This window comes from Simochromis diagramma, unplaced genomic scaffold (assembly GCF_900408965.1).
Source record: "Simochromis diagramma unplaced genomic scaffold, fSimDia1.1 OVJJ01000596.1, whole genome shotgun sequence".
NCBI lineage: Eukaryota > Metazoa > Chordata > Actinopteri > Cichliformes > Cichlidae > Simochromis > Simochromis diagramma.
In genome coordinates, this window is record NW_024387245.1 from 9,091,831 (window position 1) to 9,112,792 (window position 20,962).

General features: G+C 36.4%; 1 protein-coding gene across 1 annotated transcript in view; it reads left to right on the forward strand.

Annotated features, from left to right (window-relative positions):
- brinp1 (bone morphogenetic protein/retinoic acid inducible neural-specific 1) overlaps positions 1 to 20,962 on the forward strand; it is a 102,823-nt gene that overhangs the window by 39,116 nt on the left and 42,745 nt on the right. The window contains exon 3 of the mRNA XM_039999951.1: positions 13,479 to 13,669. Within this exon, the coding sequence (XP_039855885.1) occupies positions 13,479 to 13,669 (191 nt within the window). The remainder of the gene's footprint in view (positions 1 to 13,478; positions 13,670 to 20,962) is intronic.

Sequence of the window (20,962 nt, forward strand, 5' to 3'; positions counted from 1 at the left end):
TGTTTTATTATCTGCATACAAAGGGACTTTATATGTCAGGTGGATACATATGCAAACAAAGGATAGCAATCTAGAAAATGTGTTTATAAGACTATGAAGATATTTAGAGATTCTATGTGGCTTTCATTTCTGTGCAAGCTCTCTCTCTCATCCAGTTGTATGCTGCGTGAGCTAGTAATAATTTCCATTTCTTCCCTGCCCACACATTGAGACTAGTTCATCAGCAGTACTTCTCACATTACACAGTTAATTAGATTCAAACGCATGCTCATGTCACTCACCCATGCATTCGCTTCTGGCACAATGTCCCATCAAATTCTTGAGATTAAAGCGAATTAAGAGATTGTTTTTGATTAGATCAATTTTCATTTCATTGCCTCATCACAATTACAAAGTGTACTAACAAAGCTATTATACCAGCAATCATATTCCATTTAGACAATCATGTTCCATTTGCTGATATGCTCTAATTAATAGTTATTAACAGAGAAGCTTACATGTGAATACAGAGATGGAATTTAGGTATCATGGCATAGCCCTCGAAAGCTTGTATTTATTTATTTATTTATTTTTGTCTTTCAGTAAATAAAGAGTATGATTTCATAGCTTCGAAACTTATTTCTATGAAAAAACAACTAAAAATAACTTTTGTATACATTCTCACTATGCTGCCACTGAGCAGACTTCATTGCATTAACTGTTATTGTGGTCACAAGTTAATTCAATTTATAGTTTTTATTTCCCCCTTACTTTGACCCAAACTATTGAGATTCTTTTCTAGGGTCAGCCCATTATTCTGCAGACGCCGAAGTGAATAAAATCATGACCGAGTCAAATGATTTTCTGAGAGGCTTTATTCCAACAGCCGCACATTCACTGGAAAGAATGGATGAAAAATCATTTCCACAATCATGTAAGAATGATTGAGAAAAACACATGTATTTCATTATCCTCCCTTTCTCTGACTTTTCTGTGCAGATTACTGCTGATTTTGCTTTAGAAAAAAGAAAAAAATAACAGTGAAACTGAATTATGTTAGCTCGAGCAAAATCTACCCGAAGAAATAAAAAAATCTAACACTGCATGGGTGTTGCTCTCGCACATCACAGCTGATATAATTTTATAATTTAAATAATTTAAATAATTTAAATAATTTAAATAATTTTATAATTTTATAATTTTCCTTCACAACTGATTATGTACTTTTTCATCTCACTGTCAAATACCAGTCAAATACAAACATTTCACACAGATGACTTCTACAGGAACACGCATGATGTTGCATCTTGAAGCATTCCTCTTTTGGAGACTGAGAATTTTTGGTTTTATTTTACCAAAACATATTCAACCTGCACTACAATAATTATGGACCGAATGCAGTAAGCCGACTGGACATCGACTCATAGCATAGGAGGGAAATGAGCCAAAGCGTTCTTCAAAAGCAATTCAAAACTTTGCAAGGTCACTAAGTGGGCTATTCCACAGGAGTTAAGTACTTGAAGTATTTAATTTAACACAACTGAGCATGCAATCAACATGCATTTGACTTACAGGACTGAAAACTACAGAAAAACCTGACAGCTGACAGCAAAAGCATTGTGGGTATCTCCACTGGTTCTAAAGTTCAGGCAGGTTTTACCTGCAAAGGATGCTTGACAAAGTATTAAAAAACTGAGAACTGTATTTACGCTTATGTTAATTTTTTCCAATTGTATTTGAATTGGAACTAAGGGACTGTGCATAAAAAAGGACTTTAATTCCCCTATAATTAATGCAATATTCAAATTAATGCTGAGAGTCTGCTGTACTACTCCTAACTGTAACTAGGATATGTAATAACAGAAATTGTGACTAAAATGTCTAAAGAATCTAAAATAATATGTGGACCTAGCTGTATGCATATACTACTGTGGCTTTTTGGCCTAAAACAAAATTACTGTTATTCAGTTAGGATAGCAACAAATTACAACTACTTTAATACTTTTAAAAATAATAATACTTTTTGTATTCAAAACCATAGTTACAATACAGCAATAATGTTTTAGAGCTGTACTACAGTACACCACAGCCAGTGAGAGGGCATATACATTCATAGAATAGTACATAAGTACATTTGGATTATCAGGCATTGTAACTACCCTAAGAGAAGGTAGAAGACTGACAGTTAATTTTAAGTGGTTCACTTTTAACACCTAATTGTATCTAAATCTATCTGCAAGGAAAAGTCTCTTGGGTTTTTTATATGAACTCTCTGATGGTATACCACTATTTCTGTATAACTCCTCCAATTTCCCCACACTATTTACTCTATTAAAAAAGAAGGGAAAAATCCAGCCTATGCCTGTACTGAAGAGTAAATAAATAAATCAAGAACAAGCAAACAGCTCTGCATAGTCCTTCACTGTGCACTGGAGCATAGGATTAAGATTTTGTCTATTCTGAATAATTCTCAGTGGTTGAAATTCATGCAGGACTTCAATTGTATCTCTGTCTATTTGATTTATTGCCAAGCTTTGCCTCTTTATTATCGGTAATATCTCCCTACCCCTTCCTCTGCCTCCTTTTTCCCGTATATTCTGTCAAAATGCTACATAATACTTTGGCATCATTGCCCATCAGGGAGCGGAAACATGGAAATCTGAGTTAATGCACTGCTGATGATTAGTGTATTTTGTACCCTAGTTTAGCTGGATCATATAGATAAAACCTATTAGGCACTTCATCTGTCAGAACATTAAACTGTTAAGACATGATTTTGCTTGTCCATTAGTTATCCCACAATTTAAAGACATAGGTTCAGAATGGTAACAGTGTTATACTTTATAGCCGATCTGTTCGGCAGTTCATGTAGATCTGACCCTGGGACTGCTGGCACAAGTGGCCAGTGAGAGCATTGTAAGCACAAAGATTTAGTGAAGTACAGTAAAGAGGCTAGCTTAATGGAGTTAGCCTCTTAGCAAATTCATAACAGAGAAAGGGACACAGACAGCTTTGGGTGACAACAACCCTGGTGTCCAACCTTTTAGAGGTCAAACGCCAACAATATCAACTCTAAAGTGTGGATCACTGGTTAATCACATGAACTAGACGAATTAAATAAGCCGCAAGCTGTAACTCATGAAAGCCTCTTGTTCATAGCTTCGACAAGTGGTCTTCAAAGAAGACAGTCTCTGAAATATGGACATTCATAAAGCCTTCTGGGCCACATATTGGTCTAGATGTAATAACATTTATCCTATATCACTGAAAATATATCATATCTGAGTGGATGTGATCATGCAGCACTGTTACTGTGTGAGAACACCACGTACAGAATAAAAGAGAATAAGTCAATACTGTGTGGGAAGACAGAATCGCTTCACAAAGTCATTCATGGGGGAATTTCCATTATTGGATCAAAGTCTCCCCCCGTCCTAGCACTTTGCCAGCATTTTCTGTTGAGCCCTCATGGTGCACCACTATCACTCAGCTGAGCATGGCTCTGTAAAGACAGTGTGGCAAAGATTCAATCAACAATGTCTCAGGAATGTTTAATGGGCGTAAAAAAAAAACAGCGTAGAATGCTATAAAACAAAGTCCCAGTGTGTAGGACAATTTACTCATTAATTTTAATAAGCATTATTCCACTCTCAGTCATTTGGCTCATACTACCAAAACCCCATCATTTAAAAAAAAAAGAAGAAGCTACATCAATCATATGGGGTTTCCTTTCTGTTCAGAGTAAGTGTAAACAGGTAAATACATTGCAAGACGTGATAAGATTTCTCACTTGTGTCTCATCACTCTTAATTATACAAAATTCAAAACGACCCGCCTATGTCAGAGCCTCCTTTTACTGGGAGCACAGATCACTGCTATTTCTGTTGGTGTTCTGTTTTTCATTTAATGGTTGTTTTGATAGCTCATTATCAGCACAGGAGCTCATTTGCATAAACACTGTATTTTTAAAAGTAGTTGTTAAATTCTCATGTAAAACAGTAAGTATGCATGCCTTCCAATCCTCAGGAAGCATCTCTTTTTAACATGCAAAAGTATCTTGATATAACTCGACTCGAGTTAGACTTTAAGGTCAGTGATTTGATAGATAGCAGTTAATACCTTTGCTCTGATTGGCTGTTAGAAATGGACTGTTACTTGGAGTGATTTGTTTTTATAGCAGTGAATTAGACCTAAGTAGGTAATTCAAAATAACGTATGATTTTCAACTGCAAATATGAAGTCATCCCTGACAAACAAAGTAGTGCAACAAACGGCTGAAATTGAAAGGTTCACCCTTTATCAAAGCTTGAAAACAGTCTGTTCCTTCTCACATCAGAAGGAAGAAGAACTTGTACAAAACTGCATCAGCAGCCCCAAAATCACACACCTCATTCATGTTGTGTGCGACAGGTACAAAGAAAACAAGTGAATTCTTAAAGGGAGAAAGCCCTCTTCAGTTACGTGTTAAAATAACATTTTTCTGATGTCTACTGATTCTGCTGATCGTTGCACTCATCAGTAACTTCTGACATCAGTGACCTTTTCCAGTGCCTATTGCATTACTTTCATGTTCACATCTGAACACTGGATGACAATTATTCATCGTGCAAACACATTTGAATTTCTTTTTTTTTTGGTAACCATTCCAGCATGTATCACAAGGCTATAGATAACAATAGCAAAGCAACTGACTCACCAGATATGAAACAAAGCAGCGTGTTAAAGGTGATGTGAGAAACTAGAAACAAGTCCAGAATAAATGTGAGAGGAGGAAATTGCTGTCTGTGGAGGCTTTCAGTTGATATTACAGCAGAGGCAAAGGAGCAAAAGGATTTACAAAATCATGTAAATCTGTATATATGCAGTCACCAGCCACTTTGCTACGTATACTTGTTCAATGCAAGTATCTAATTAGCCAACAACCATTTAGACATGTAGACATGATATGCCCTGCTGAAAAAATACTCATCTGATAGGATTTTCTCACACAAACAAATCTACAATGGTCAGAAAAAGAGAAAATACCCAGTGAGCTGCAGTTCTCTGGGCAGTAATTTCTGTTGATGCTATAGGTAAATGTAGAATGAGTAGATTGCTTCTAGCTGATAGGAAGGCAAAAGTAATTCAAATAACTATTTGTTACAGCCAGGGTATGCAGAAGAGCATCTCTGAATACACAACAAATCAAACCTGGAAGCAAATGAGCTACAGCCACACTGCGCATCACTCCTGTCTTCTTAGGAACATGAAAATGAGGCTACAATTCATTCGTACTTATCGAAATTAGACAATGGAAGGTTGCAAATCTTTTGCCTGGTCTGATGTGTCTTGATTTGTGCTGCAGCATTAGATGGCAGGGTTAACATGAAAAAATGGATCCCATCAATTGATCCTATCTCGTCACAATAATTCAGGATGCTGGTGGTGGTATATGGTGCTCGTGATATTTTCCTCTCCATTTTGTGCTCTTTAATACTAAGCATTGTTTAAACACCATAGTATTGTTGTTGACCTTGGCCATCCTTTTACGACTACGGCATAACCATTTCCTTATGGTTGTTTTCGTGGGGTGAACACAGCATACTACAAAGCTCAAATAATCTCTACCTGGTTTCTGGAACATGACAGTGAATTAACAGTATTCAAATGGCCTCTGTAATCACAAAAACTCAATCTAATAAAGCATATTTGTGTTGTGGTGCAATAGGAGATTTGCATTATGAATCTGCAGCACCTGCGTGATGCTTTCCAGCACTTTGTTCACTGTATACCACAAATTTAGGCATATCTGGAGCCAAGAGGAGATCCAACCTGGTATTAGCAAAGTGTACCTATAAAGTGGCCGCTGAGTGTAATTTAACAACATTTAGAATATTTTTGTAAAATAAGGAGTTTTTTGTAGACATGTTTGACTGATTTCTAAATATTCGGAACTCAACAGAATATTTGTTCTATTATTGAGCATATTTGAATAATTACTAAAGATGATTTCAAATGTCTCATTATTCAAACAAATGCTGATATCTGTCATCTACATTGTACCCTTTAAAAATATCAGACAGACAGAGATTGAAGCATCTTTCATGCAGTGATTATTGCTGTTTAATTGCAGCATCAAAGCACTCTAAATATTACATTTTCAAAACAAAATAGACGTGTACTAAATGACACATGTCTTTGATAGAAAGACTTACTACAAATAGAGCTACTGCTAATTTATGATGTAATTCAGTACAATAACCTCAAAAAGCAGCTACAGAAATTACAAAGGGTTGAATCATCACCTCTCTGACATACTCTGCTGAAAAATCACCATTATAAGCTTCACAACTGTAAACGCTGTATGGATGTACAGGACACTGATTCTCCTTGCTCTCTCATCTGTGTCATATTTGAGGGATTATCACAGCAATGCATTCTTCTGAAAGTACTGATGAAAGACATTCGAGGTATTCCCAGACCTGTACTTTGAGATTCAATTCAATTTCATTTTTTCTGTCTTTTACAAGGTTTGAAATAAAGCCTTAGTTCAGTGGCTGTAAGTATCTAACAAATGCAATAAAGTAAAATCTGTTCACACATTTTTAAGTAAAAAAAAAAAGGTTACCTCATATGTCAAGCAACAATATACATCAAACACAACCAAACACATTAACAGTGCTGTTAAATATACTTTACTGTAAAATTGTAGTTTTTTTTAACATCGTAAACACCAATTTAATTACAATTTTCTGATCTGGCACTAACCGGTGTGACTTAATGTGCTAAAAATGTCCTTATTAAACTGGTTGCTTATGTTATAAAGCTTTTATTTCTTAAAGCCCAGAGAACACAAAGTATCAAAAAGAAAATAAAAAAATAACAGTCTCTTGTTTGGTTGTAATTTCTGGTTGAAAGTTAAAAATGAAAGTGATATTAGGCTTAATGGCTTCACTGTTGAAGAGGAGAGGAGAAAAGAGTGGGAAAGTGCTTGTAGACAAAGACAACTTCCAAAAGACCTGCAGTTACGTTCTCGACACTTCTCTTCCAAAACATCTGATGCATTTAGTCCACTAAAAGAGCTCAAACGCTGCTCACGACAGGCAGCAACTAAACCAACACTGTGCCTAAAATTGTCAAAAAACTCTAAGCACTCTAGGGGGGAGTAATTGAAAATCACTTTGAGAAACATGAAAGACAGAAAATATTAGTTGATGTTCTGCAAACAGTAGACTGCCAGTTGGTGTTTGTGAAAGTGAACCAATGATCACGATAACATGAGGAACCTGACAATCTGCCAGTTTAGTCAGCTCAGCAATCTGTATGTAAATGTACTCTTAGTGCAACAGCTAGACAGAGATGACTACAGACATGTCAGATGCCATACAATTGCCAGGCGATTTGCATTAAGTGGTAATTATGGACCATGGTTACACATGTGAACATGAAACTGAGTTGGCTAAAACAGTAGAGCAGACTTCCAATCCTAGGATATGGCAAATGGTCTGTTGTGGTCCTACTCTATTCTGAGTAGGACCACAACAGAGTGAAACTGACTTTTGGCAGTTTTCTTTAGCAATATCCATCCATTTCTGTTATAACATAAATCTCTAAACAATAGTGTTTGTATTTGTGTTGTTGTAGGCCTGCATTCTCCCAATCATGAAGACTGATGAGATCAACCCATAAAACATCACAATTGTGGCAAATCTGCCTAAAAATTCTTCTTCATCTATAAACACAAAACAAAAGCTGTGGCATGTTTCTCTTCCAATAAAAAAAAAATTGTATTTTATAAAGTAGCCTAATGTAACGGTGGCGGATGCTAACGTCTGGAATCCCTCATTAGTGGAATACATAAAATAATCCATATGGTGCCACAAACAACTTTTTCCATCAAACAACAAACCCAGTCACTTTCTGAAACACAGAGGAGCAGTTTCCAAACAGACTTCCAAGATTTTGCCCTGTTATTGCCTACTTGCATTAGTGATCATCTTCATTTTTTCGTTGTTCTCATTGTTATGATCTGGTTCAAATTGAAAAGGTTAAACAGAATACATACTTATCTAACTGTAGGGTCAAGAAATTGGGGGCATTGCAACCATTTGACATACCCAGCAACGTAAACAGCCACAGCTGCCTATGAATTATTTATATTTCATTTTAATTGGTGACATTAGTCTGAATATAATAGGCTTTACATATCTACGTGGGCAGGGTTCTTTTAAACACCACACTACTCTCAGTTGCAACTGTTAAACATCTATAGCCAGTCAAAAATAATATTCTGGCCTCTTTTTATCGTTGCAGTTTAAAGCATGTTTGTCAAATGCTGAGGGCCATAGTGCTACCCTTTCTGACAGCATCATATCTATTCCAAATAAAGTTGTTGATAACACTTTTACAGTTGGTGCCGGATGTTTTGTTGTTTCATGATCAGTCAGTATCGTTTGCTTTAATTGAAGATAAAATGACACAGACTTTGTTTTAGATAGCAGAACAGATGTAAATGTGATTTATACCTCACACTGACACAGGTCAAGATGTAAATATAGATGAATGCATTTGACTGCAAAGGCTTTGATCTATAGTATTAGAGGAGGGCAAAGGGAAAGAGGAAGCTCGGCATGACAAGCTCTGTGTTTCACTGACAGTCCTACTTTTTGTTGTGTTTTTTCCATGTCATTTATGAGGCACCAAAGAACATTTTGTGTATGGGCCTTGCCAGTTTCCCACTCAATTAGTTAGATATTTTCAACAAAGATGTGTCTCTCTTTATTCTTTGCTTCTACACTTCTACTTTGAATGTCTGTCATGCTCTCTCAAGGTTTTTTAATCTGGGCTACAGCATCAAAATCAGCTAAGTGCCTGTGGTGACACACTGTATGATGGTCTTTTCCTGCCCCTGCGAGAGCTTTAGGAAATATTCAGTGGATGTCAATACAGCCCCCAACTCTAATTGAAGCAGACGACATGCTGCCTGGAACTTGTTATGACATGCCATATTCTCACTTTCCACCACTATGTTTTCAGGGTGCATCATAATAGTCATACCACTAATAGTCATTCAAAACATATAAATACTATGTTAACAATTACAGTAAGCACTGCAAATAAATCTTACATATAAAAGCGTTGTTGTGAAGCCCAACATGCATTGATTTGTAACAATTTAGCCAGCTTTATCATCTTGAAGCACCAGGTTGAAACAAAAATAGGTCTTGCTTGCAAATTTTTGTTAATTTTGGTTGTGAGTTATGGTAGCAACCTGACCTCTTTTTTTCTAAAACAACAACACAGGCTGATAAAGGAACAATAACAAACAAACATATATATTTAAAAAAACAAAAACAAAACTAAAGACACATCATGAAACAACACAAGTCCCACAAGGCTAAAAAGTATGCAATAACCCCTGATATTTCAAATCAAATCAAATTAAATCAAATCAAATCACTTTTATTGTCACATCACATGTGCAGGCACATTGGCACAGCACATGCGAGTGAAATTCTTGTGTGCGAGCCCCACAAGCAACAGAGATGTGCAAACACAACAACACAAACGAGCAAAAGTTACAGCTTGATAGTCCTCTGACAAATAAAAGGATCAGTTCTTCTTCCCCTTTTAGATCCAATTATATTTGTTTCTACATTTCCCAACAGCTGTCTATGTATAGGATAGTTTTGCTGAATTTTGTGGTGTCATTCCATTTTGTAGAGGCTTTATTCGTGGCATTTAGTATTGAATTCACAAAGATCAAATGTTAAATGTACCACCTGATGAATTAAACAATATTTAAATATCTCCTGGAAACTGCAAGTTGGGCAAAAACAGGACACAGAAATGCAGCTGCAACATTGTTCTTACCAATCTCTCTCTCCATATGGACAAAACCATTTTTTTTATATTTCTGTAAACATTATAGAACATTTAAATGTTTTTTTTAACAAATAAAAATACAATACACTTTCCTTTTACTGTTTCACAATAAAATCAACTGTGTTCCAGTTGAACACCTTGACTGGATTAACTTGCCTCTGTAGGTGAGAGCTAGAAAAGTCAACTTTTCAGAAAAATGGCAGTGAAATAGCACCAATTTTACAGGGAAAAAAGCCATCAGTTATAAAGTTTAATCAGTTGTTTGATTGGTTTGAATTGGTTACTATTAGTTTATGTGAACATATTTCAGGTTGAACATAGACCAAACGTATGAGAAATTAATCTCCTTTATTTTCTTTAGCAAACAGATATAATTGAACTGACAGAAATTATGACTGTTGCTGGACGAAATTTATTCATTCATTAATTCATTCAGTTAAATTTTTACTCTAATTCTGTGTAAATCTGTTGCACATTATATTTCCCATCCAGTTGATCATTAAATGATGGTTTTCATGTCTGTGTGCAATCTCTATACCTTGGCTGTAGCAAGGACAGGCTATATTACAGACAGAACATACTGGACATATCAATATTTCAGGCAAGAAACCCAAACAAATCAATGCTACTTGTGCAACCTTTGGGTATCCTTTTCTTGCCTCAATGTATGCTCTTTTTTTACTCAAAATATTGGACTTATAGTTTCATTCAATCTAAGTGTTTTTACATAGATTAAGTATTTATTTGTGGATGTCCATATTATCCCTTATATTTTATCTTTTATTTCATACAGCCAGACATAATCTACCCAACCTCCCAAATGAGTTACTTAAACACCATAAAGCAATAATCACATATATCCCTGTCTTCCTTCCATGCAGCTACGATACCATTTATCTCCTCTTAACTTTCTTTGATAGGTCATTAAACCCGGTCTTGGAGCTGTGAAACAAAGCACTGAATCATGTCATGCTGTAGGTTCCATCTTCTGGCATTTCTTATCTGGGGCAGAAAGGCTGAAGCATATATGGCTGCCTTATATAGTTTTATATTAAAATGGATAGTGACCAAACTATGAGAGACATTCTGTGACAATCAACTGACAGAGAGAAAGAAACGAATAACAGACACAGTGAGCGAGCCTAGCAGGCAGTGGAGAGAGATAAAATTTGGTACCACAGTTGCATAACTACAAATAAAATCTTGCAGTTATTTCAGCTTAAAAGTTTGCTCTAGATTTGAGGTACAGCAACGTGTACCCCTTAAAGAGCTAAGTCATGGAACAAGAGTGGAAGCTGAATCAGCATGTACTAGCTTGAGTGGTGTGTCCTGTCCTGCCAGATGAGCACTTGTGTCTTTGCTGCGTAAAGGAATTGCAAAGTTCATGAGAAAGACTTCTGCAAATCAGCAGCAAAGACCTCTATTTATTTAATTTCTGGCTTTAAGACAATGCATAAACATATATGGTTAGCAATGCTTTTCAATTTGTTTGAAGCGTTCAAAATGTATAAAAAAAATGTGCCTTGTGAGGACACTGTCAAGATATTACCTGTGAAATGTCTGGTACATTACGAATTACATAACATAACAGTCCACTGGCAGAAAAGAAATTGAACTTTAAATGCTAATAAGTGCTGAACAGAGTAGTAAAAATTGCTTCCATCAAGCCAGACACATTGCTGACTACATGTCAGAAAAATCAAACTAAGTGACCGATCAATTGGAGTGGGCCCACGTATTCAGGAGGAAAGCTTGTGATTAGGCTATTATAAAGCGTTCTTGAGTAATTTTTATTCATAGCACTTACTTTTTAACTGAACATTCAACAATGCATTTTTCAAATGTGATAACAAAGCAGTATACTATCGTATTCAATCTAAAGAAACAAAAAAAAACAAAAAAAACATAGACAACATTTTGACATCATTTTACACACACCTGCCATATCTGCATGTTTCAAAAACCTGGGTTCCTAATATCAAGCTTGTAATACTTTACTTTCTAAGGACAGTTTCTGCCATTTATATTCCATGATTTCATTTGGGAAGTGTCGGAGCAAAGAGTCTAAGGAGCTTGGAAAGGAAAGCAACTGGACTTCTTTAATTTACTTGAAGACATTTCAACTCTCATCCGAGAAGCGTCTTCAGTTCTAAGAGCAATTGGTGGAGAATCCAAGATTTTTAAGTCCTATGGGAATGTCCCCAAGGGGGTCGTGGACCCCCTATTGATCCTCTACCTAATCACACGAGCCAAGGTGTGAAAACGGGCGTGGGTCACAATCAGCCAAGGCTTCCGGTGAACCCACAGTGAAAACCTAGCCTCCCACCCTATCATGTGATTTCCTGAGGTCAAATGGTCCAGGATGTGAGTGGGCGTTAAAGCGTCTGGGAGTTAAGGCCAAATCTCTTTCCAAGGTGCTTAGACTACGATGACCTGGATGCCTGAGAACCTTCACAGACATGTTGGACCCAAGAGGTTTTTTGTTTGTTTGTTTTTTAATTTTTTTTTTAAAAAAGCTTAGTCATTAGGATCTCGTGAAATTTGGTAATGACCAAATGAGGTGACATTAGTTTTCCCTGCAGGGACTTGCTCTCCAAGATCCAGTGAGAAAGCTGGAAATCCTCATGGGTTTAGGAACAGGTGGAGGCACTGGGACCAAACGTGGCCTCATTAGACGTATATTTTCCACCAGAGAGAGAAGCTGGATGTCAGACCAATCAAATTATCACGTGGTTTTTAAATAATCTAAGATGAAGTATATGACAAACAAAATCGGCGGCAGAGCTGCTGTTTCTCAGAGATGCACTGAACAGAAAATAAGGTCATAACTATGTAATGATGTAATCTGTCAAAGCCATATGGAAATTTGCAGCATTTGACGATTAGAACACACTGCAGTAATCAAAAAAGTGTTTTTCCTAAATTCTAAATAAACCTCTAGATACACATTCACATAAAAGAAATGTATGCAGAAAGAAGATGATAATGGCAGTTTCTGATTAAAATAGCAATAAACAATCAATTACAGTTAAAAATACACCAGGAATTCTTGAATAGAGGTATTTGTAATGTTTTCAGTGAAATCTTTTCTTGATGCGGGTCTCGATGGACAGAAACAAGCTTCATAAACATTCACACTTATTCTCCATGATCTTTTTACACTGCAAAAACATGAAAACATCAAGGGCAGAATGAGCTGTAGTTAAGTCAGTGTTGCTTTTTTTGATAGTGCACTGTGTATTTTTACATTTTCTTTCTTGAGAATTAAGTCAGAGCATGATGAAGAGGAAATGACCTTGAGCAGTTTTCAGGAAAACATACTGCATTACAGAGGAACATCGCAGGAAGCTGGTCAGATTACAAACTAAGCAACAATGATTATGCATGGTTGTGCCAGACTGAATAAACACAAGAGAATACAGTGCATCTTCATTATTGGCCTCTGTTTTTTAATTTTTTTTTAAATGTTTTATTGCCTCATACAGTTGTATTCACATGAAAGACCCCAGTGTGCACTAGCTTTTCAGATAGAATTTCTATAAGTAATGTAGCTGCACTGTTAATGTTAATTGTTAATGTTAGTAGTGTAATATAAGGTATGTTGTTGAGAGCAATTTTTTCCTGGTGTTTTGCAGGGAATTTGCACGTTGGAAGGTGAGGAACACTGCAATTGAAAGGAGGGATCTTATTCGGAACCCTGTGCCACTCATGCCTGAGTTCCAGCGCAGTGTACGCCTGCTGGGACGCAGGCCCACTACTCAGCAGTTCATTGACACTATCATTAAGAAATATGGAACTCACATTCTCATCTCAGCCACCCTGGGAGGTAAGAGAGGTTCACATGTTTCATTTGCTCACTTCCATGCTTGATTAACAATATTACTTGTTTTTCCAGACTGGCTGAAAAAGCTTATTACACATGGCTTGCTTAAATGGTTCATGTCAATGAAAGAATTTATATGTAAGGGAGGATTTCTTTCAAGAAAAGTCTTTCAGGTCTGTTAGGAGTTTTGGACATGCATATGTAATGTATTTTTAAAAAATCTGATGATACACAGTATAACAAAAAAAAAAAATCAAGTATTTGGTAAGTTTTATTCCTTTTTGTTAATATTACGATCAAATGCCCCTGCATGATTTCCACTGTGAAAATTCAACCTAATATTGTCCAGGATTATTTATTTACCAGCTTGCTAACAATGTCACATCAACTCAGTGAAGCAGCTTGAGGCCAACTCTTTCTTCATGGTTTTGAAAAACTCAGCTGCAGCTACATCACAAAAGAGCAGAAGAAAGCGGACGTGAAAATGTTCTCCAACCAAATCAAAAAAGCTGGGATTTTCAAGTGACTAACAAACAAGAGCATAAGTGTTTCCATTAAAGTGTAGCTGTTTCATTACAGAGAAAATATAACCTTTAACTCTTTCTCCCATGAACATGGCATTTGACGACCTCCCCTGTGTCCTTTATGATGAGTTTTGACACCTCAGAATGTGTCATTAAAGACATGGTTTGATGAGCACTAGAGAAGGTTTTTCCAAGGGTAGCCCTGGTAAGCTGTATAGGCAGAAATCACTTTCACTAGTGCACCCAGTCATTTTGTTCTGGAGGCAGGTCTGAACAGTAGCCGCTCAGTTCAGAAAACAGAAACAAGGGTTACTCTAGTAGGCATCCAGGGGGGAAAGAGTTAAGAATATATATAAACAGTTTATGACTATATGAAAGACAAAACATTAATGAGAAAATTACAGGAAATTGCCAGGTGTCCTGATTTGTCAGCTGTCCATGGTTAGTAACTTGTACAGAATTGCAGGCAATCAACCAAATGGAAATGGCATGCTGTCTGCTAGATTTTTCATCTGGAAACAATTTCAGAAACATGTATTAAGTAGAGAGACAAAGACACATTTCTATTTCTATTTTCAGTTCATGATAACTGATCATTTCAGTGAACACTTTTCTCAGAAAACAGATTATCAGTCTGTATGAAAACCAATAAATGTGATTATGATGATGCTTTACATGGGCACTTGAAAGGTATTAGTAAAGGAATCCCGAAGAAGTTAAGTAGGGAAGGTAAGCTGCTGTTGCACCAAAAACATAAATAAACACAGCAAGAGCTGAGGTGTAAGGGAAGGTGTAGCTGAATCAGAAACCCTTGCAAAAAGTATAATTCAACTTACATATGATCTTCAAACTTACCTTTACTTTAAGGGACACAGTGTGCACTTCTGTGATTAATCTATAAGCATGACAGATCATCAAATTTCAGTGTAGATTGCATATATTATAGAAGATTCATTCTATAGCTACTGTTTGTTACTATGAATATCAACACTGTTCTAAATTTCTAAAGAATTAATCAATTCAATTAATTTACAGTGAAAAAGAAAAGAATAAAAGCATCAAAAGTATATTGAATGTACTTCACCCTAAAAAAAAAAAAAAAAAGGTAAGCACCTGTGCTCTCCTAGCCTAACAATAAATGCTTTCTCCTCGCTATCTCTTATCTTATCACAAGCTCGGAGGGATGGATGAAGGCAGCTAACTCTGATTATGTTCCCAACTGCATTTTAAAGATATAATTAGTAAGATAATCTGCTCTGTTATTCAAACCTTGAATTATATAATTGCATGCATGAAACATTGCCAAGTAGTCGCTTCACTTGTGTAGATTGCCGTTTGTACTGTAGCTTTGTAATCTCATGATCGAATGCCTCTGAAAAATATTCTTTATACTTTTGTCATTATTATGATGCTGTTCAACAGGCTTGGGTCATGTTGCTCCAGACTTGACAAAGCTTGGGAAATGTGCATTTATGTACCCCAGTATCGATTATTCAGAGAGAACTGGTGTCTTTTAATTTAATTTTTAATTATGTAACCTCAAACTATATTTGTATGTCAGAAGTGATATCTTCAAGTGGAACTGATGCTTAAGCATTAAGAGGAAAAAAATAAATCTGGTAGCAGATTTCTTTACTTTCAAATATAAAGTCGGCTTTAATTATTTAGTTACACTGTGCAGATGAATATTAGATGTGAAGAGTTAGAACTGGGATATTGTATAACCCACCCTGTAAAGTGATTCATCCTGCAACACCTTTTTTTTGGAAATTGGAAATACAATATTGAGCTGAAACATCATATGGGGGTGAAATAAAATTAGGAAGAATCCTAATACACCAGGTACATCAGATGGCTAAAACAGTTGAAAATAACCACAGTATCATTTTCACCCACAGCATCCTCCTTAAGGTTATTGAATTGCATCACCATATGTGGTTCCTCTATATTTTTACAGATATCCCCGAGCTCATCTACTTTGCCCCTGAGTTATCATCATGTTTTCTTTAACCTTCAGGCCTTTGTTTCAATTTATGGTTCAGCACACTCTTATGTCAATCTTGGAATTGCCCATTAAAGAACATGGTTATATGAACCAAGAAATGTGCATTCAATACTAGAGATGAAGTAAGAAGAGGAGGCTAATTCTCTCTTTAGCCACCTACACTTTGTGGTCTCATGAGTCATTATACACTTGAGAGGAAAGAAATAAATTCTCCTTCTCCCAGGCAACTTAAAGTTGAGTGTTCAAGTGTGAAAAGCGCCATTAGAGCCCCTCCGCCCCACCCGGAAACTGAAAGAAAATGTTACAATGAATTACCATTGTTATGTCACCTAGCATGAGTCGTTACTTCTTTCTTTCTTTGTCTTTGAGCTCTAAAGAGCTAATAAAAAGGTGTACATAGTTACAGCCTCTTCTCAATATCTTTTGTTTTTACTTTTTTAAATTAAAGGCAAAATGAATTCAGTTGGGTAGTTTGTCATTTATATTTGTTGTTGTTAAAGAGTTTCATGTAAAAGAGGTAGGATCAATGCTATACTAATGAATGCTAATGAACTAGCTTTCTATGTTACTAATTGCCTGCAAATATGGTGCTGTGGTAATGACAGGGTTAACTGTATTCTAAGAAGCAGATATTCTTATCTGAGCACTGACTGACAGCGTCAAGGGAAAACATTTGTTGTCTGAACATTTTGAATGTTTTAATTAGATCTCAGTTTGTGGCACATTTTTTACATTTTGTTCGTTTGTTTGACTTTTCTTAATGAGTATCAAGTTATGTGTATTTTGAAGTGTAGCATATGATCTGAGTAGGGCTGCCACGATTAGTCGACTAGTCACGATTACGTCGACTATCAAAATGGATGACGACTGATTTAATAGTCGACGCGTCGTTTGAAGCTTTGTAAGATCCCAAAAGACGCAGGAATAAGTAGTAGGATTTAAGAGTGTAATAACGGACTGAAACAGAAGATGGCAGCACTGCATGTCCAGGGATGCCAGCTGCCGTTAAACCCCGAAGAAGAAGAAGTAGCTCTGTCCCAGAATTCATAGCGCAGCCCTGCTCAGTTTCCAACAATGGCGGCAGCTAGTTAGTTTTAATATTACTCTTATTATTCTTTCTGGGTCACAAAATAAACGTTTAACATATTTTCAGGTGAGAATGTAGCTGTGTTTACCTCAAATATCTGCTCAGTTTATCAAGACACCACATATTTTCAAAAGCGCGCTGACGTTTTCGGAGACGTCTGTTACCCACTAGCTCGATAGCTAGCCGGGGGCAAGGCTCACTACAGCCGGTGAGAACACCGGACTCCCGGCAAATCGTTTTCAAACCCACCGCCGTCTTTCGCTACTCAGGTTAAACATATATAAGTCACTTAGATAACTTAAAAATGTTAGTGTTTGGCTTTTTTCAGTATTTTATTTATTCCTTAGTAAATCGGTTTGGCTGAGATCAAAGTTATAGTTTTTGCACAGCTGAATAAACGTCCAGCAGACAACTGATTATCAGAAGTGTGAGATGCTCGAGAATATACTCCAGTGTCCCGTTATATTTTAGATAGCAAGGAGTTTATTAAACTTCACCGAAACAATCTGCAAATTTCATTAAAATTTAATAAACTATCATCTTGTCGTTATTTTTAGTTAGCACATACCTTAAACACTTAAAGCTGTAAGCTAATGATAGTTATATAAGAGCAGATGCTGCTGGTGCAATAATCTATACGTTTTATGTCCAATGGATGCATGATCTGATTAGTCGCAAAAATAATCGGTGACTAGTCGACTATCAAAATAATAGTTTGTGGCAGCCCTAGATCTGAGTTTAGCCCACTGTGGTTAAAAGACTTGAAGCAGTTAAAGTGAAAATATACCTCAGTTTATGTTTTAACTGAATTTGAAGATGAAATAAATAAATTAATAATTAAGTAAATAATATGTACATAAAACAGTTGGCACAAATATTTAACACCTCAGGCTTTTTGCCTGAGAACAATAGTGTAAGTGAAGCACATTTGCTGACAGGAAAGTTCAACCTTTCGGTGTGTCAGTAGTGAAGACGTCTGCGAAAGTAAGGCTGTATATAAATGCTAGAGGAGGTATTGCTTTTAGGGAATGTGAAGGACAGATTTGCATTTTGCTAAAGCTGTAAGGAATATATTTTAGCACATCTGTCATTTTCTATCCTTCACATGCTTGAAATCATTTTTCCACTTTAAGTGAGAGAACTGCTGTTTCACTGTGACTTCCATGGGTGTGTGTACAGCCAACTATAGAGCATCTGAGTCGAGTCAGGGAATAGAGAAAAAAAGCTTAAAAGGAGACACATCCAATTAAATTCAGCAGACAACTATAGCTACTTTGGAGAGTTCATTGTCCTACATACATCTGTGTGGAGGGATTTAAAAAATACACGTTCTGCTCAAACATTTTGCAAAACAGCAAACACTGTCGCTTTAATTGACAACATTCATTTCTGCCTAGCTTTTGCCACTAAGAACTAATCTACATTAACAACAACAACCACAGTGCATTTTTTAAAAATGTATTTGTAGTTAACTGAGAAAGAGTGCATTTACTTTACGCTCTGTTAGAGCTGTTGCGCTAATAACTGCATTTTAGCTGAGGAGACTCCTTTGCCCACCAACACTCTGTTGTGATTACACAGACTGACTGAATGAGACTTATTCAGTGTCTCATATCTTCTGCCATGAAAAAGAAGAAATAGTTTATTGAAATGACTTGTGGTTGCCCAAGGCTAAAGTTCATATGCAGAACTATGGCTGTGCCTCTGGTTGTAGAGTAAAATTGCCCAGTGAAACTTGCCAACACTTCTGTCAACAACAATATCTTTTACTCCATTATACCAGAATATATCTTGCATAAACCCGAAGCAAATGTGTAACTGGCAATAGCGTTATGCCGCTGAAGAGAAGGGTAGAAAATTGGTTGTGAGTGTTACATATACATTTTATTATAAGCGTTAGCCTATTTTAATGACGAGAATATTCATAAGATAAGTAAGATGTTTACAATAGAGCTAAGTAGTTGTTGGGTTGTGAAATAGAATTCATCCTATATTGGTTTATTATTTACACAATTTTTGTCATCAAACATATGTATATATAGTTAAGTACAAAAAATAGATGTAATTTTTCTGTAACGAAGTAACTAAAGTAACTGCAGACAGCAGCACCAAACAGCAAATGCAGGGTATGTTTGTGTGTATGTGTGTGTGTGTGTGTGTCCTGTGAATCTGTGACTAGGTTATGAAGTCATTTGAAAGCACTCACTTAGGTTCTTTGAAAAGGTTTCCCACACATGTACCACTGGCATAAAATGGGGCTCTCCCTACCATTCCATTACACTAGGCAGTCACATATCCTCCATGACCTCTACATTCATGCAAACACAAGGAAAGTGGGAAAAAAAAGAAAAAGATATTCAGAAAACATGCTTGTAAACATGTACGGAAACACTGATTTGAGATGAAACAGTTTAAAATACCTCTCAGCTGTAAACACGTACACCCTACACGAGCTGATTATTTCTGGCAATGTGCCAGCGAGGTGCCCCGCAATAATGTAGCACAATGTATTACTTATAGAAAGGTGCACACAAATGACTTTTTTAAGGCCAGAGAGGTAATGATTTTTCCTGGCCAGCTAGCAATAACCACAAAATATTTATGTATAGAAGACCTTTATGCCACACTAAGTTGAAATAGTGATAAAAAATGGCAGATCAAGGGCTTAATGTGGGACTATTATTCTTGTGCAGTGGTGTAAGTCGAGTGTATGTAAGTAACTTTGCTAACCCCTGAGGGACAGAGAGCATTGCAGCATCGGAGAATCGGCCCTCGTCCCCTCAGTGTTTGTACTCTAACCAGGCATGAGACATTGGCCCTGACTGCTACCCACCCCTAGTCACGGTCACCACAAGTTAAATGACCAATTCCAATGCATCGCTTGGGGCCAAATAACCATTCACAGCACTGTAAACCTGAACATATGTGACACGCTCTTGAAATAGTTCCAAGCATATGGTTTGCCATTTGAACAGTAATCTTTGCAGGATAGATTGTGTGAGCTTGCAGAAGTGAACTGATATTTGCTTGTTTGCTTTTTATGAATCTGTTTCTCCTTGTGGGAATGAAAGACTGAGAAATATGATGTGTACTGATTGAGCATCTCAGCTCTTTTTAGTGAGTCAACAAACGAGCACAAGACATGCAAACTGAAATGGTTGTCTGGTGCTCTGTAAATATTTAGGCCCTTTGCTGATCTAGACTTTCATATTCTTGACCTTACAGACACTTTCTGCAAGATCAGGTTGAATTCAGTGAGTTGACACACTTACCGGTACTTCTCTTTTTCAAGTGTTTTCTGAAGTGTAAAGACGGACTTACTTTGTCACCTTTGATAATAATAGCATTTAAATTATGAAGTATGTAATCAGTATAGGATCAGTAATGTGATTGAACTGAATACAGTATTTTTGTAAAAATATATAACTGGGGGAGGATCTGGGATTTGTGCAGTCTTCTTGAGGTAGCTAAACTGGTTCCACTACTTACTTTTACCCTTTTCGTATTTTTCTTTTAAAATATTTGCATTCAATTATTTCAAATCAATTATTTGTGTGTTTGTATCATGCCTATTCTTTTCCCGTTCTGGGTTCCTTTCCAAGAAAAATTCGGATGTGATATATTTACCACAATACCACAGGATGAAATTCCTGTGGTATTGTGGTAAAAATTCTATATCA